The 18,891-nt window shown below is 38.0% G+C and overlaps 1 protein-coding gene across 4 annotated transcripts in view; it reads left to right on the plus strand.

Annotated features, from left to right (window-relative positions):
- Nucleotides 1-964: 964 nt before the first annotated feature.
- The window catches only part of HSF2 (heat shock transcription factor 2), a 37,799-nt gene continuing 19,872 nt past the window's right edge, over nt 965-18,891 (plus strand). For all 4 annotated transcript variants that reach the window (XM_001108944.5, XM_015137504.3, XM_077999322.1 and 1 more), the window contains exons 1-3: nt 965-1,143; nt 18,164-18,272; nt 18,428-18,555. In XM_001108944.5, coding sequence (XP_001108944.3) covers nt 1,051-1,143; nt 18,164-18,272; nt 18,428-18,555 — 330 coding nt within the window. In that variant the 5' untranslated portion in view covers nt 965-1,050. The remainder of the gene's footprint in view (nt 1,144-18,163; nt 18,273-18,427; nt 18,556-18,891) is intronic.

Below are 18,891 nucleotides of genomic sequence, written 5' to 3' on the forward strand. Positions count from 1 at the left end.
TAATGGGTAAAAAGATCTTATTCCCAATCAAGAAATGGGAAAAAGTGGCACTGGTGGCTAAGGAATTGCTCTAAGTGACAGTACCAGTGTATTTTAATATACAGAAAAACGTTCAAGAGGCTTTATCTAAACTCAGATCTACTGACTCCTTCTCCATTTTTTTTTTCATTATACCAATCTCTCAGGCTAAAAAGAATGTATCTGTAAAGTATACGCAGGAACAACTATTTTAATTAACTAAAATAGTATAAACAGTCTATTTCTTTTTATTCTGGGTGTAGAGTATGCACTTGATGACTGGATTAAAAACAGCACATGATACATCAATTGCAGTTCCTGGTTTACAGTTTTAAGTAATAGACAGTGAGTTATTTAAACTGCTCTTTTTGATAAACATATTTTAAAGAGGGCTTTTTCTCCCAATGATAATGTAAGAACAAGGTTCATTATTTTTAAGACAATTTCAATTCGGGGCCTAGCACATCACGCTTGAGAGCTGGTTTTTTCCTTCTGCGAATGGATCTTCTCTAAACTGGTGCAAACCACACTTTGTCTGCCAAACTTATGACTCAAAGGCCCCGAAGGGCTTTTTGTAGCCTCCCAGCCACAGCCCAGAAACCATAAGCTGTTTCCACGTGAAACGTCCAAACACGGTCTCCCAAGCCGAAGATCCGCTACCATCAAAGCTTCTGTATAAAAGGCAAATGAGAAGGCAGCGCCCCCTTCTGCTCCCACCCCCTTCTGCTCCCACCCCCTTCATGTCAGCAGCAGCCAATCGCTTTTCTCCATCGTGTGGTCGGCCCCTGGGATTGGCCAGGGACGGGACCGGCGCGGAACCACTGCGCGCACAGGCGGAGCGAGGGGACTTGTCCGTCACGTGCGGCCGCCCGGCCTCTCTGCCTCGCCGCGCGCCTGGCGGGGTTGGGGGGCGGGGACCAAGATCTGCTGCGCCTGCGTTGTGGGCGTTCTCGGGGAGCTGCTGCCTGAGCTGCTGCCGCCGCTACCACCGCGTTCGGGTCTAGAATTTGGAATCCCTGCGCCGCGTTAACAATGAAGCAGAGTTCGAACGTGCCGGCTTTCCTCAGCAAGCTGTGGACGCTTGTGGAGGAAACCCACACTAACGAGTTCATCACCTGGAGCCAGGTACGGTCAGGCCACGGCGGCCTCTGCACCCCCTGAATAACCGCGTCCTCACTCGCTCTCCCGCGGGGTGGTCTCTCGCGGCCTTGCGGCTCGACGCTGCCTGCGAGGCCCGCGGTGCGGGGCCTTGGTGTTCGGCCTCGCGGGGGACCCCCTGTATTGTTCGCTAGGGGAGCCGCGGGGGCCCGGCCGGCAGCGCCGCTCGCCTCAGGCCGCGGTGGGGGAGGGGCGGCCCGCGCGGGGCGTAGCGGCCCTGGCAGCCCCTTAACGGTCTGGTCCGCGTTCGGAACCGGCCCGGCGTCGCGAGGGGAATCGGCGAGCCGAGGGCGCGGGAGCCTCTTTACTGCACACTCATCCTCTGTCCTCCCGCCCGGCTCAGGGGTTACAAATCGCGGAGGGGACGGGGAGTCCAGGGCCAGGATCATCGACCTGGGGCTTTACAGGAGGCGATCTTTACCTCAGCGACCGATCACCCCCTCCCCGTTCCCCCAACACTGCTTTGCATCTGGGATCTTTATGTGGAGAGCAGTCAGGGAAATAGACATATATTCAAACGCAGATTACTGCTTATCAGTTGGTTTTAAAAATATATAGAAATTAACACATTCTTTCGAGATTCTGTGCTATTTGTATAGTCGGATTATTAGGATTGTTTTAATAAAGTACTAATAGGTCGTCAGTAACTTAGTAGTTACTAAATTTCACTGAACTGTTACCAGCAGAGGGGCATATCGATGTGTTGATTATTGGTCTGATCTCAACTCTGCTTGTAAACAAGGATGACCTTAGTCCAGCCCCTTTTCTTGTCTGGCCTAAGTTAAATCCGTAAGATGGATGGGTTGCCTAGGTGACCCAAGACCTCTTTCAGTTCCAAATACAAGATTCTAGGCAGAATGATTATTTACATCCACACTACCTTTACATTAGAATACAATCCTAGGCTGTTGGAATCATTTTATGAAGGGAAGTGGTTAACCCTTATTGTAGATGATCACCTATTGAGGCATATTTTCATGTGTGTAGTTCTTGAGAAGAGTAAGTGAAAACTACCTGCATAGTGCCTGGCACCTGTTAAGTGCTGAGTAAATGTTATCTCCCGTCCTCCTTTCTTTCCTGTTCTCCTCCTATTATAGGAACTCTCAGTTTTATTTACTTTTATCTTAACAGGGAGTGAGCACCATATTAAGACCCTGAAGTTTTGACTACTGTAATAGCATAGTTTGCCTTGTGTTATTATTTGTTCTTTTTTCTAACTTCCTTCTAGGGTTTAATTTTTGTGTGTTCCTTATGAGCAACTGAGTTATCCTTTTAGCCCCACTCCCTGCTTGGAGTTGAGTGCGGGGAGGTGGTGGGGCGGGGGCATTGTGTGAGTGTTTGTATTAAGAATTTAATGAGTTCTGTACAATTGTACAAAGCTAGGTGAAAATAAGAAAGCCAGCCACTAGCATGTACTTAAAATAAACACATGTCTCATGCTTTTCATCAGTTAGAAGGATTAAAAGTTGACAAGAAGGGTCAGCACAGACTGTCATTCAGACATGTATTCGTGTTAGAGATCGGACTGAGATTCTCTCCCCACGAAAGCTGACTTTATCATACCTTTTTGTCTTTTACAGGCCAGAAATAGGGGCCATATATATTGGCAGTTGCTTTTAATAAGAGTATCATGCCAGTCGTAGGCCTGTTAAATTCTGATTAGTAACTGTTTTAATAGCATTCTTATTTTCTGAGCAGTGTCAAATGTGGAGAGTTTTGTACTGATCCACAAATGCATCATTCTGTGAGTTCTAAGCCAAATAAGCCACTTAACCATTTTTTAATCCCATTACTAACTTTAAGCTTATGTGTTAACTAATTTTCTAATATGCCTATGGGACAATCAAAATGTAAGCTCAGTGAGATCACTGTGGCGGAGACACAGTAGATGTTTAATAATTGATGAATAAATGAGATCCCTCGAAAATGTAATGGAGTGGTAGAAATGATGAAGGTAAAATTATGTTTGAAATGAATCTTAGAGATCAACTAGGTTAGCCTCATCATTGTATAGATGAGGATTTGAGGCTTGGACAGGTGAGATTATTTATCCATAATTATACAGCTCGCCAAGATTGTAGATGAGACTCTAACATAAGCTAGTCCAACCCGAAGCCCACATGTGGCCAAGGATGGGTTTGAATGCGTTCCGACACAAATTCATAAAGTTTCTTAAAGAAATATGAGATATTTTTGCAGTTTTGCTTTTAAGCTCATCAGTTATCATTAGTGTTAGTGTATTTTATGTGTGGCCCAAAACAATTCTTCCAGTGCTGCCCAGGAAAATCCAAAGATTGGACGCCCCCACCCTAATAGATTTCTGAGCTCCCAGATCAGTCTTCCACCAATAGAACTAGACAATACAAGTTGACATCATATTTAGTTTTATACCAAAATGTTGCTTGCCACAAGTCAGTGGACAATTCTGAATAAATGTTGTCTAGGGCTAAGCCTAGTTGCTTAGTTGTCTCACTCGTGCTCTCCATTAATTTTTCTAAAAGCAGTGCTAACACTGAAAAGTAAAACTTTAACAATAATGTTAGGTGGAAAAACCAAAATAAGTTACTTTCATCTTTCTCTTTTCTTTGATGAATAAATGAAATCCCTAGAAAATGTAATGAGAGTGGTAGGAACGATGATATAATAGTCCTCAGCAGGCTTTGAATTTCTAAGTGGCAGAGATTATATCACATTCTTTTTTTTTTTTTTTTTTTTTTTTTTTTGTAGTAGAGTATCACTCTGTCACCCTAGAGTACAGTGGCACGATCTCAGCTCCCTGCAACCTCTGCCTCCTGGGCTCAAACGATTCTTCTGCCTTAGCCTCTTGAGTAGTTGTGATTACAGATGCACACCACCATGCCTGGCTAATTTTTGTGTTTTTAGTAGAGAGGGTATTTCACCATGTTGGCCAGGCAGTCTCAAACTGCTGACCTCACGTGATCCGCCTGTCTTGGCCTCCCAAAGTGTTGAGATTACAGGTGTGAGCCACAGGTGCCCAGGTACTCTCATCTTTTAAAAGTGGCTATTTATGGTGGTTTCTGGTTTCCTTCAAACTTGTGTTTTACTTCTGTTGAGCTAATTTAGCATTTGTACTATGAAAATCATTGAGAACTTTTAGAAGAAGCAGTTGTTTTGGGAACCAGACAACCTTTTGTGCAATTTTTTTTCAGTGGTGGAAAATAATTTATTTCTCTACCTTGAGTGTAAGGCAAGGGGAAAAAACTCTTACTAACTGCGTTTTTCCAAAACCAACTGCGTTATCCAAATTATCTCTGGATAATATCTCTGGAGACTTATATAACTTTAATTTTCCTTGAAGTTTGCAATATGACAAAATTAAAAAGTGAAATAATACCTCTCACCATTAAATACAAGAATATAATGATCTGAACAATTGAAATTATACTTAAATGTGTTACTGACTCTAAAATAATAGAAATGCCTTAATTCCAGACTGTCTTTAAGAAAGCATAACGTGACTAGGTGCGGTGGCTCATGCCTGTAATCCCAGCACTTTGGGAGGCCAAGATGGGCAGATGGCTTGAGCTCAGGAGTTTGAGACCAGCCTGGGCAACATGGCGAAACCCTGTCTCTACAAAAAAATACAGAAAGCAGCCAGGTATGGTGGCATGCATCTTTAGTCTCAGCTACTCAGGAGGCTGAAGAGGGAAGATGGCTTGAGTCCACGAGGCAGAGGTTGCAGTGAGCTGAGATCACACCACTGCAAGCCAGCCTGAGCAACAAAACAAAATCCTGTCTCAAAACAACAACAACAAACAGAAAAGAAAGAGCGTTTTACATACTTCCATTTTATCCTTACTCTTCTGAAAAAGAAAAATGAAAAGTTTCATTTTTTAACATTTCCTTTAAATGTAAAATTTTATATAACTGCTCTTGGCTTTGATAGTCTGTTGTCAGAATCAAGTACAGAGATTGTACTGTCAGACAACCTAAAGCTGTTTTAAATCTTAAGTGTCCTAAAGAGAGGGCACATATTAGCTTGGAAGCAACTGGTGAAACTTGATATTCAGAGACAAGGCTGTAGAGGTTAAATGAAGTTATATAGTAAAAAACAGCCTTTACAAGTTAATGAAATGTGATAACCAGTGTACGCTGAAGTGAAGCAGTGTAAAAGAAGGAAAGAACTGGAGGGTCATTCTTTTGTCAGTGTTGTTACCTTTGTCCCTGTTTTTCAGATTGTTTGAGAAAATGAAGTGATTTCCACCAAAGACTTCATACCCAGCTTTTCCCCCTTTTTGTGCCCTTTGGTATTCTCTGCTTCTCTGTACCCCTCATGTCAGCAGAAATGAATTAGGAAATAGGTAGGAGGGAGAGAGAGCAAAAAGAGAATTTTTCCATTGTTTTCTAGCTGTTTTGGATGAATTTGAGCAGTAGGCCCTTGGACTTCACAAAGTACTAGTATTGTTTTGAACATCCCAGCAACCATTGCATTATTTCAGTGTTTCAAAGTGAAAATAAGAAAGACTACAAGTGTGGGAAGATAAGGGTAAAATCCAACTTAGATAGACCTGCAGAAAAGTTGAAAGATTGATTTTCAAGTATTTTTACTTGTGTATATATAAGAGAAAGAATGAGCTTTTAAAGACTCCAAAGGATTGGCTGGTACATATTAAAAAATTATAGATTGGTAAGTCACAAATTTCTGTTCTGAAAAATGTTTTAAAGTAATGTGGCTGAAGTACTAGATTATTAGGAATATTTTGAGTGTTCTAAACCAAGAGTGCCAAATGGTTAATTTGGAGAGTAACTACCGTTTCTACTCTTTGGAATCTTGCCAACATTTTTGGGTAGGGTTTAAGGAGAAGGTGCCTGTCTTTCCCACCTCACTCAGTAGTAGTTTTCTGATCCTTGTAAAATACTTAGAGAGAGGGAGATTCTGTGTTGTATTGCTTGAACCTCACAGGTTTAAAAGGGAGGAAGGTGAATTTTTGCACTCCAAGTTATTTACTAATTTTAGAATAGAGACTGAGGGAATACAATAAGCAGAGATAGAGTGATGGGAATGAATAAGGAGGGTTTGTGAGAGAGAGTGAGCACAGGTATAAGCAAGAGATTATTGTCATCTTCCTATTTTATATAATCAAATAAAATTTGATGAAATTCTAAAAATTCAGTTTATTTGGCCAAAGATTTAGTCAGTCACAGATACTTGTTATGAATCTGTTATGACCTGATAGTGTGCTGGGTATTAGGAATTCATTCAGTAGTGAACCAAAGTGCCTACCTTTATGGAGCTTACATTTGAGTGATGGATATTAATAAATAAAAAGTAAGCAAATACAAGCTGGGTGTGGTGGTGCATGTCTGTAGTCCCAGGTACTGGGGAGGCTGAGTTGGGAGGATTGCTTGAGCCCAGGAGTTTGAGGCTAGCCTGGGCAACATACTGAGACCCCTGTCTCTTAAAAGAAAAAAAAAAAAAAATTAAAAGCAAGCAAAACACAATTAATATAATTTCAGTTAGTGATAAATGCCTTTAAAAAAGCAAGATAAACTGTGTATTGATTAAGGTCCAATCATAAGTCAGAAGCCATAGGTATTTTCAAGAGGGTAAGTTTAATAGAGTTACTGATTTTATCAGGGAAATTAAAGAAAATTCAGGGAATACAGGAATAGTTTTAAGAAGCAGCTACTACTGATATGGCTGAGATAGAGTGCCCAAGTAAGAACCCTTTTTGCCAAGGCTAAGATTCTTACCTTGTTGGAGAGGATATGGCCATGACTCAGTAGCAGAGAAGTCACTGGTGTTGCTCTGGTGGAACTTACTGGAAATGCATCCTTTAAAACTTGCTGGGGAATATGCCCTCTAGGTGAGGGATTGGCAAACTACAGTCCTTTTGCCAGCTGTTTTATAAATAAAGTTTAATTAGAACACAGCTATGCCCAATCTATTTACATATTGTCTATATCTCTTTCTCACTACAAAGGTAGAGTTATGATGTTATAATCTGCAAGCCTAATTTACTATTTGTCCCATTAAGATAAAAGTTTATAAATCCCTGTTCTGGAGTACCCTAAAAAACTGTGTATGGGGAGATATCTTGTTAGAGATACTCTGCTTTGAAACCTCCCCAGAGAGGGAGCACCAGGGAAAGCTGATGGCCTTTGAGTGTTGCTGACTACCATTAATATCAAGAGCTAGGCACTGGAGAACCTTCCTCCACTGCAGAAGCTTGCCAAGGATACATGAGTCAGGAACAAGAACTCCTTTTTCTTGTAATATCTCTGTAGTATCCCATGCTGACAAAACTTAACATCATGGTACCTAGAAAAATAAAGATATTTATTTAAGGGATCTAGCTCTATGCTTGTAGAGCAGACAATGAAGAATGAATTTGGAGCAATAAATTGATAACTGACCCATAAACAAACTAGGATTTGTGGATATTTTAGGTAAGGTGATGAGGAAAGCCTCTCCAAGGAGATGATGTTTGAGGAGAGATCTAAATGATTAGAAAAGATGGGCCAGACAGAGGGGAATGACAAAAGGAAAGGCCTTGAATGTGGCTATTCAAGGAAGCAGGAAGGCCCATGTGGTTAGAGTATCTTTAGGGAATAGGAGAGTGAGGGTAGGGAGGTAGGGAGGAGCAGATGGTGTAGGGCCCTAGATCTGTAGTAAGAAGATTGGAAATGAGGGGACCAGTTAGAAAACTATCACAGTTTTCCTATATGGTATTGAAAATATTGGTGGTTGAGACTAAGGTAGCAGCAGTTGAGGTATTGAGAAGTAGTCAGCTTTGAAATATTCTTTGAAGGCAGAGCTGCAGGATTTGCTGATAAATTGATAAATTGGCTATGGTTGGAGGAACGACAATTAAAAATGATTCATAAATTTGGTTTGAACTACAGGATAAATCCATTTGCTGAGGGAAGATAAGTTAGAGATTCTTTTTGGCATATTAACTTTGAGATTAAAAACGGATCTGTAGTAGTATTTGAAACAACTTGAAAGTTGTTTAATTTTTCTTAAGTTTGACCATGCCTAGTCATATGGCCACACCTAATTTCAAAAGGGATGGGGAAGTGCAGTGCTAGGAAAAAAAAAAAAAAAAAACAGGAATTTTTTGAACAGCTTGACTGACTTCCATACTCCAAGATGTCCAAGTGGAAATGTTGAATAGGTTGTTGAGTATAAGACTTTGGCATTCATGGTGGAGTTTGGACCTTGTAACTGGTAAAGCCATGAGACTAAATGAAATCATCATCTGTGAAGATAGAAGGAACCAAAAGATTTATTATTCCAACATTTAGAGAGTCTGAAGACAAAAGTCAGCAAAGGACGCTGAGAAGTGAAAAAGTGAAACAGTGAACAGTGAAAAAGAAGGAAAAATCAAGGGAGTGAACTCATAGAAATTAATTAAAGAAAATGGCTCAGAAAAGAGATCAACTGTGTCATATGCAGTTAGGAATATTCTTGTATGTCTCTCATGGTGTATATAAGCAAGTTTCTCTAAGGTCTGTACACTCACATCAATTGCTGGGATATAGGGTATGAAATGTTTAACCTCAGGATAGTGCAAATTATCTTCCAAAGAGACCACACCAGCTTATTCCACTCTTAGCCATGTAGGAGATTTTCTGTTAATCTGCCTCTTCAAAACTGTGTATTGTTCTTAATTTTTACCAATCTAATTGAGATAAAACATTGTCTCAATGAGGTTTTGATTTATATTTTCTTGATTATTAATGAGTTCTAAAACCTTTTCACGTTTGTTGGCCATTTGTGTTTCCTGTTCTGTGAAATGTTTGTTTTGCCATTTTTCTGGTTTTTTTTTTTATTGTTTGTGAGAATTCCTATATATTCTACATACTCACTTTTCAAGTTTATGTGTTGGCCATATCTTCCAGTTTGTGGTTTTTTACCTTTTAGTTGTCTAGAACCTTTACTGAGTAGTTCCTCCTTTTCTAGTGATCTGTATTGCCACTTCTGTCTTACGTCACAAGTACATATAGATATTGTCTTAATCAGTTGGGCTGCTGTAGCAGAATAACATAGACTAGGTGGCTTCAACAACAGAGATTTATTTTTTACAGTTCTGGAGGCAGAGAAGTCCAAGATGAAGGCACTGGTCATTTCAGTTCCTGCGTTAGAGCTTTCTCTGCTTTGCAGACAGCTGCCTTCTCTCTGTGTCTTCACAATGGTGGAGAGAGAGAGAGTGTGTGTGTGTTCTGGTCTCTCTCATCTTATAAGGACACTAAACCTAACTTGGGGGTCCTGTCTTCATTACCTTTTCTGAACCTAATTACCTCCCAAAGGCCCTACCTCCAAATACCATCATATCAGGGGCAAGGGTTTCAACATAGAATTTTGGGGGACACAAACATTCAGTGGTTTTGTTTCTGGAGTCTTTATGCCATTCCATTGGACAGTTTATCCTGTGCCTGTCTTCTGCTGTCTTAATTACTGTAGCTTCAGAAAAAGTCTTTTTGTAGGGTAATCTATTCTTCAGGAGTGCCTTAACTATTTTTGGTCTTTAGCTCTTCCATATACGTTTTAAAATCAAGTTCCATTAAAAAAAGAAAGCCTTTTGGATTTTTGCTGCAATTGCATCAAAACTATATAAATCAGATTTGGGAAAATCGATATCTCTATGTTGTGTATTCTCGTGACAAGGCATATTTCTAAATTCGTTTTGTTGATTTATAAATGTTTCCTATTAGGCCTTGTGGATCTTTGTTCATTTTCTTCCTGGATATCTTATATGTGTTGTAACTGGTGTTCTTGACTTAAAAATCGATTTCTAACTGTTGCTGGTAATTAGAAATACAAGTAATTTTTGTAAATTGATAATCAGTGAGCAAATCATTTTACTGATTTCAGTTTTCTGAGTACACCCATAGTATCTGTGATTGATATTTATTTTCTTCCTTTCAGACCTTTATGCCTTCAGTGTTTCTTTTGGCAGTAACTAAGAGTGAATAGTAGCAATTATCGTGGGATTCCAGCTTTGTTCTTAATTTTTAAAGGGAATGTTTTTAATGTTTCCCTCTTACTAGCTGTTAGAATTGAGAGTTTTTAACTTCATGTTTTCTTCTTGACATCAAATGTCGAGTAAGTTAGTGGGAAAGGGACTTACTAGAATGGAAGACACAAGAAAAGATTGACTTCAGGGGAAACAGGAAATGGGTTGAGAACATACTGAGTTAACATAGTGTAAAAAATGTTAACAATTTTAAATTGAAGTGTGTAATTTGAGATGATCATGGACAGGGATGTAGATGTGTTTATCATCATATAAAATAAAGTCAATAATAAGATACCCTACTGTGGATATAAATATATATATATTCTTTCCTTTGTCTTTCCTTTGTCTAAGGAAAGAATATCAATGCCGCCATGATCAAGGATAAAAACCTAGAAAACACAGCTACCTCTTACTTGATAGGTGGAAGAAATTGAAAGGAAATATGAGAGATAAGAGACTCAATAGTGTTTAACATCAAAGCCCAGAGAGTAGAACATTTAAGGAGGTAATTGTTAGTTGCACCAAATGAAATGCCACAGAGAGGTGTAGGAAGATCAGGACTGAAAAGAGGGCATTGAATTTGACATTTGACATTTTAGAAATCTGGTTTCAGTCAAGTGAGGGAACCAAAACCAGTTTTAGTGAGAGTAAGTGGATGGTCCTGAATTGGAGAAGGGGGGTTTAAAATACCTGCTTGTTAAATTTTGCAGTTAAGGAAAAGACAAATGGGTAGATTGAAAAAGAAGATGTAAGAGGGAAAGTTCTTTTAAGGTAGGAAAAGGTGTATGCATTTTAATTTTGATGATTACCTAGTTGCCAATCCTGGTTATTGTCAAGGGTTGTAAATTTAATCTAATAAGGGAAAATCATTACTTGTTTTGCTTTACATTCTTCAATTATGAGTCTGGGCCTCTGCTAAATTTCACAGTGTGTTTTTCATCAAAATTGTGTTTCTGTTAGGAAGAAAGTAGAGGAGAGTAGAGATAGAGTAAGAAGCTAGCAGTCTCCCTGGATAAATTTATATTTTATCTATATGTCTTCTTTGTTTATTATGTCATGTCTCCAAAAGCTTGGTTGTAAAGAGTGAGAGGGCATTGAGCTCTTATTTTTCTTCTCAAATGGAAAATTTCTTAATCCTTTTCTGTTCTGATTATCCCCTAATTTGAATGCCATCTTGACTTACTACCTGGTAAATTCTCAAATAGATTTGCTGGTTCATCTATCCTCTCTAGTCAGTCCATTAATCTATTTAATCACTTTTTCTTTTGTACTAAATTGTTGACACTATGATTTTATAATCTATATTGGGTAAGGTTAAAATACTCCCCATTGTTCTGAATATTTTCTTGTTTGTTGTTAAGTAATTATTTTTACAAACGAACTTAAGTACCTAATGTTTGGTTATAATAGCATCAATTCACCTTTACTCCACAAATCATTTTTTAATAGAGAATTTAATGTATTGGTTAATTTAGAGAGGATTGACACCTTTATGATACTGCATTTGTCTTCCTTTTATATTTCTGTAGTTTTAATATTTTTAAAGTTCCTGTATATTTTTAAATTTTATTTTTAGATACTTAACATTTTTCTATTATTATTGGGTTTTTTATTCCATTTTAGTTTCTAATTTTTTTAATTATGGTAAAATATACATAAAATTAACCATTTTAAGTTTGTTAAGTTAGATTCACATTGTTAGGCAACCATTACCACCACCCATCTCCAGAACAATTTTTATCTTTCCACACTGAAACTTTATACACATTTCACAATAACTTCCAAGTCCTTCCTCTCCCCAGCCCCTGACAACCACCATTCTACTTTTTGTCTCTGAAATTGGCTATTATGAAAACTTCATATAAGGGAAATTGTACAGTGTTTGTTCTTTTGTGACTGGCTTATTTCACAGCATAAAGTTTTCAAAGTTCTTTCCATGTTGTAGCTGTGAGAATTTCCTTTTTTAGGTGAAATAATATTTCATTGCATGTATATACTATATTTTATCCATACATGTTTCACAATGTATTGGTGGATACTTAAGTTACTTCTACTTTTTGCCTATTGTGAAAAATGCTACTGTGAACATGGGGTACAAGTATCTGTTCAAGTCGTTGCTTTTATGTTTTTTTTTTGTTATTGTTGTTTTTTTTTGTTGTTGTTGTTTTTTTGAGTGTATACCTAGGAGTGGAATTGCTAGATTATATGTTCTTTGTTTAATTTTTAAAGGAACTATCATATTGTTTTCCACAGCAACCACACTATTTTAACATTCCCAACCAATATTGCACCAAGATTCCAATTTCTCCACATCCTTGCCAAAACTTTTTTTATGTGGTTTTGATAATAGCCATTCTACTGGGTGTGAAGTAGTATATTGTTTTAGTTTTGATTTTCATTTCTCTAATGATTTGTGTTACTGACCGTCTTTTTATGTGCTTATTGGCAGTTTGTATAGATTCTTTGGAGAAATACCTACTCAGTTCCTTGCTCGTTTTTTAATCGGGTTGTTTGGGGTTTTTTTTGTCTTTTGTTGTTTTTGAATTTTAAGAGTTCTTTCTATGTTCTGGATATTAACTTCTTTTGAGATATATGATTTGCACTTTCTTTCCACTCTGAGGGTTGTCTTTTAAATCTGTTGGTAGTCTTCTTTTCATAAAAGTTTTTAGATTCGATGTAGTTCTATTTGTCTGTTTTTGCTTTTGTTGCCTGTACTTTTAGTGTTACATTCAATAAATCATTGCTAAATCTAATGTCATGCTTTACTACTGTTAAAAGTTTATTTAGTGCTTGGGTTTAGATCTTTGATTGATTTGAAGTTAGTTTTTATATATGGTATGTATCAGCTAAGGGTCTAACTTCTTTTTTTGTATGTAGATACGCAGTTTTCCCTGCACCATTTGTTGAAAAGACTGTCCTTTTTTAATTGAATGGTCTTGACACTTGCCAAAAGTCCTTTGGCAGGGTTTATTTCTGGGCTCTGTTTTATTTCATTGATCTATATGTTTGTCTGTATGCCAGTACCGTGCTACTTTGATTACTTATTTTTGTAGTGTTTTCAGGTGTTTGTTTTTTGTAGAGAAAAACACTAGTGACGTTTAATATTAATTTATTAACCACGTATCTCACTGAATTCTTAAAGGATTTTTTAATTGATTGTACAGCGACTAGGATTGCAACCCCTGCTTTTTTTTTGTTCTCCATTTGCTTGGTAGATCTTCCTCCATCCCTTTATTTTGAGCCTATGTGTGTCTCTGCACGTGAGATGGGTCTTCTGAATACAGCACACTGATGGGTCTTGACTCTTTCTCCAGTTTTCCAGTCTGTGTCTTTTAATTGGAGCATTTAGCCCATTTACATTTAAGGTTAATATTGTTATGTGTGAACTTGATCCTGTCATTATGATGTTAGCTGGTTATTTTGCTCATTAGTTGATGCAGTTTCTTCCTAGCATCGATGCTTTTTACATTTTGGCATGTTTTTGCAGTGCCTGGTACCAGTTGTTCCTTTCCATGCTTAGTGCTTCCTTGAGGAGCTCTTGTAGGGCAGGCCTGGTGGTGACAAAATCTCTCAGCATTTGCTCGTCTGTAAAGGATTTTATTTCTCCTTCACTTATGAAACTTAGTTTGGCTGGATATGAAATTCTGGGTTGAAATTTCTTTTCTTTAAGAATGTTGCATATTGGCCCCCACTCTCTTCTGGCTTGTAGAGTTTCTGCCAAGAGATCTGCTGTTAGTCTAATGGGCTTCCCTTTGTGGGTAACCCGACCTTTCTCTCTGGCTGCCCTTAAGATTTTTTCCTTCATTTCAACTTTGGTAAATCTGACAGTTAAACCAACAAAGATCAAAAGAGACAAAGAAGGCCATTACATAATGGTAAAAGGATCAATTCGACCAGAAGAGCTAAGTATCTTAAATATACATGCATCCAATACAGGAGCACCCAGATTCATAAAGCAAGTCCTTAGAGACTTACAAAGAGACTTAGACTCCCATACAATAATAATGGGAGACTTTAACACCTCACCGTCAACATTAGACAGATCAATGAGACAGAAAGTTAACAAGGATATCCAGAAATTGAACTCAGCTCTGCACCAAGCGGACCTAATAGACATCTACAGAACTCTCCACCCCAATCAACAGAATATACATTCTTCTCAGCACCACATCACACTTATTCCAAAATTGACCACATAGTTGGAAGTAAAGCACTCCACAGCAAATGTAAAAGAACAGAAATTATAACAAACTGTCTCTCAGACCACAGTACAATCAAACTAGAACTCAGGACTAAGACACTCAATCAAAACTGCTCAACTACGTGGAAACTGAACAACCTGCTCCTGAATGACTACTGGGTACACAACAAAATGAAGGCAGAAATAAAGATGTTCTTTGAAACCAATGAGAACAAAGATACAACATACCAGAATCTCTTGGACGCATTTAAAGCAGTGTGTAGAGGGTAATTTATAGCACTAAATGCCCACAAGAGAAAACCGGAAAGATCTAAAATTGACACCCTAACATCACAATTAAAAGAACCAGAGAAACAAGAGCGTTTATGTTAAAAAGCTAGCAGAAGGCAAGAAATAACTGAGATCAGATCAGAAGTGAAGGAGATAGAGACATAAAAAACCTTTCAAAAAATCAATGAATCCAGGAGCTGGTTTTTTGAAAAGATCAACAAAATTGATAGACTGCTAGCAAGACTAATAAGTAAGAAAAGAGAGAGGAATCAAATAGACACAATAAAAAATGATACAGGGGATATCACCACCGACCCCCCAGAAACTACCATCAGAGAATACTGTAAATACCTCTAAGCAAATAAACTAGAAAACCTAGAAGAAATGGACACATACACTCTCCCAAGACTAAACCAGGAAGAAGTTGAATCCCTGAATAGACCAATAACAGGCTCTGAAATTGAAGCAATAATTCATAGCCTACCAACCAAAAAAAGTCCAGGACCAGACGGATTCACAGCCGAATTCTACCAGAGGTACAAGGAGGAGCTGATACCATTCCTTCTGAAACTGTTGAATCAATAGAAAAAGACAGACTCCTTCTGACTCATTTTATGAGGCCAACATCATCCTGATATCTAAGTCTGGCAGAGACACAACAAAAAAGATAATTTTAAACTAATATCCCTGATGAACATCGATGTAAAAATCCTCAATGAAATACTGGCAAACCGAATCCAGCAGCACATCAGAAAGAAAGCTTATCCACCATGATCAAGTGGACTTCATCCCTGGGATGCAAGACTGGTTCAACATACGCAAATCAATAAACATAATCCAGTATATAAACAGAACCAAAGACAAAAACCACATGATTATCTCAATAGATGCAGAAAAGGCCTTTGACAAAATTCAGCAGCCCTTCATGCTAAAAACTCTCAATAAATTCGGTATTGATGGAACGTATCTCAAAATAATAAGAGCTATTTATGACAAACCCATAGCCAATATCATACTGCATGGGCAAAAACTGGAAGCATTCCCTTTGAAAACGGGCACAAGACAGGGATGCCCTCTCTCACCACTCCTATTCAACATAGTGTTGGAAGTTCTGGCTAGGGCAATCAGGCAAGAGAAAGAAATCAAGGGTATTCAGTTAGGAAAAGAAGAAGTCAAATTGTCCCTGTTTGCGGATGACATGATTGTATATTTCGAAAACCCCATCATCTTAGCCCAAAATCTCCTTAAGCTGATAAACAACTTCACCAAAGTCTCAGGATACAAAATTAATGTGCAAAAATCACAAGCATTCTTATATACCAATAACAGACAAACAGAGAGCCAAATCATGAGTGAACTCCCATTCACAATAGCTTCAAAGAGAATAAAATACATAGGAATCCAACTTACAAGGGATGTGAAGGCCCTCTTCAAGGAGAACTACAAACCACTGCTCAGTGAAATAAAAGAGGACACGGACAAATGGAAGAACATTCCATGCTCATGGATAGGAAGAATCATCATGAAAATGGCCATACTGCCCAAGGTAATTTATAGATTCAGTGCCATCCCCATTAAGCTACCAATGACTTTCTTCACAGAATTGGGAAAAACTACTTTAACGTTCATATGGAACCAAAAAAGAGCCCACATTGCCAAGACAATCCTAAGCCAAAAGAACAAAGCTGGAGGTATCACGCTACCTGACTTCAAACTATACTACAAGGCTACAGTAACCAAAACAGCATGGTACTGGTACCAAAACAGAGATACAGACCAATGGAACAGAGCAGAGCCCTCAGAAATAATACCACACATCTACAGCCATCTGATCTTTGACAAACCTGAAAAAATCAAGAAATGGGGAAAGGATTCCCTATTTAATAATAGGCTAGCCATATGTAGAAAGCTGAAACTGGATTCCTTCCTTACACCTTATACGAAAGTTAATTCAAGATGGATTAGAAACTTAAATGTTAGACCTAAAACCATAAAAACCCTAGAAGTAAACCTAGGCAATACCATTCAGGACATAGGCGTGGGCAAGGACTTCATGACTAAAATGCCAAAAGCAATGGGAACAAAAGCCAAAATTGACAAATGGGATCTAATTAAACTAAAGAGTTTCTGCACAGCAAAAGAAACTACCATCAGAGTGATCAGGCAGCCTACAGAATGGGAGATAATTTTTTCAATCTACTCATCTGACAAAGTAGAACCTACAAAGAACTCTAAACAAATTTACAAGAAAAAACCCCATCAAAAAGTGGGTGAAGGATATGAACAGACACTTTTCAAAAGAAGACATTCATGCAGGCAACAGACACATGAAAAAATGCTCATCATCACTCGCCATCAGAGAAATGGAAATCAAAACCACAATGAGATACCATCTCACACCAGTTAGAATGGCAATCATTAAAAAGTCAGGAAACAATGTGCTGGAGAGGATGTGGAGAAATAGGAACTCTTTTACACTGTTGGTGGGACTGTAAACTAGTTCAACCATTGTGGAAGACAGTGTGGTGATTCCTCAAGGATCTAGAACTAGAAATACCATTTGACCCAGCCATCCCATTACTGGGGATATACCCAAAGGATTATAAATCATGCTACTATAAAGACACATGAACACGTATGTTTATTGTGGCACTATTCACAATAGCAAAGTCTTGGAACCAACCCAGATGTCCATCAGTGACAGACTGGATTAAGAAAATGTGGCACATACACACCATGGAATACTATGCAACCATAAAAAAGGATGAGTTCATGTCCTTTGTAGGGACATGGATGCAGCTGGAAACCATCATTCTCAGCAAACTCTCGCAAGAACAGAAAACCAAACACCACATGTTCCCACTCATAGGTGGGAATTGAATAATGAGAACACTTGGACACAGGAAGGGGAACATCACATACTTGGGCCTGTTGTGGGGTGGGGTGGCGGGGGAGGGATAGCATTAGGAGATATACCTAATATAAATGACGAGTTAACGGGTATAGCACACCAATATGGCACATATGTAACAAGCCTGCACATTGTGCACGTGCACCCTAGAACTTAAAGTATAATAAAAAATAATAAATAAATAGATTGTACAAAGATACAATTATGTCTACTGCAAGTAATTATAAAATGGTACTTCCTCTCAAAATCTTTTTTTCTTTTTTTTTTTTTGGTCTTTATTGCACTAGTTTTAAAACAATGTTAATTCTGCTGGCTACATAATTGTATTTCATTTTCTCATTTCTGGTTTAGTGGAAATTCTTCTAATATTTCACCATAGTGTGTGATGTGGCATTTGGTTTGAGATATATTCCTAAACTTTTGAGGTTGACATCAAAAAGCTTAGTTGCAGTTTGGTACTTAATTGCAATTCGTTTGTTGTTCCTGTTATCAAGAATAGAATGTTAGTCTGAAGACATCTAGGAAGGACTACTCAAGACAGTTCTGGGATGTATAAATATATCACCATGTGTCATAGGAACTTAATTATTTGACTTTTTCTTCTTTTTTTCCCCCTTGTAGAATGGCCAGAGTTTTCTGGTCTTGGATGAGCAACGATTTGCAAAAGAAATTCTTCCCAAATATTTCAAGCACAATAACATGGCAAGCTTTGTGAGGCAACTGAATATGTGTGAGTATGGACAGCAGTTTATTTGGAGTAGTATTATCAGCTACTGATGAAGCCATTTTTTCCCCCATTAGGGTGGTAAAGAAAATTATTCCATACCAGCACCACCAAATTTTGACTCGTTTATTTTAGTCATTTGAATTTTGAATCTTTTTCAGATGGTTTCCGTAAAGTAGTACATATCGACTCTGGAATTGTAAAGCAAGAAAGAGATGGTCCTGTAGAATTTCAGCATCCTTACTTCAAACAAGGACAGGATGACTTGTTGGAGAACATTAAAAGGAAGGTGAGCTGTTGTGAACATGAGCTGATTCGGGTATTGACCTGGAGTGTGCTTGACCAAGATTTTTATTTCAACTGTTGAAAGTACAGAAATACACAACTGTTCCTTGTTGGGATGAATTAGGAAAGTAAAGTTTTACTTGTTTCCCTGTATTTTTTTCCTAAGTTAGCTTAAAAATAAAATAAAGTAAAATAAGTTCTTGCTAGAATGTGAGCTCCCTGGAAGGCTTTTTCTATAGTTTGCTATTGTATATCCAGTGCCTACAATAAGTCTCTTCTAATAATATAAATATGCCCACATAGTAGGCTTTCAGAAATACATTCAGTAATACATTTTTAA

This window comes from Macaca mulatta, chromosome 4, assembly GCF_049350105.2.
Source record: "Macaca mulatta isolate MMU2019108-1 chromosome 4, T2T-MMU8v2.0, whole genome shotgun sequence".
NCBI classification, from domain to species: Eukaryota; Metazoa; Chordata; class Mammalia; order Primates; family Cercopithecidae; genus Macaca; species Macaca mulatta.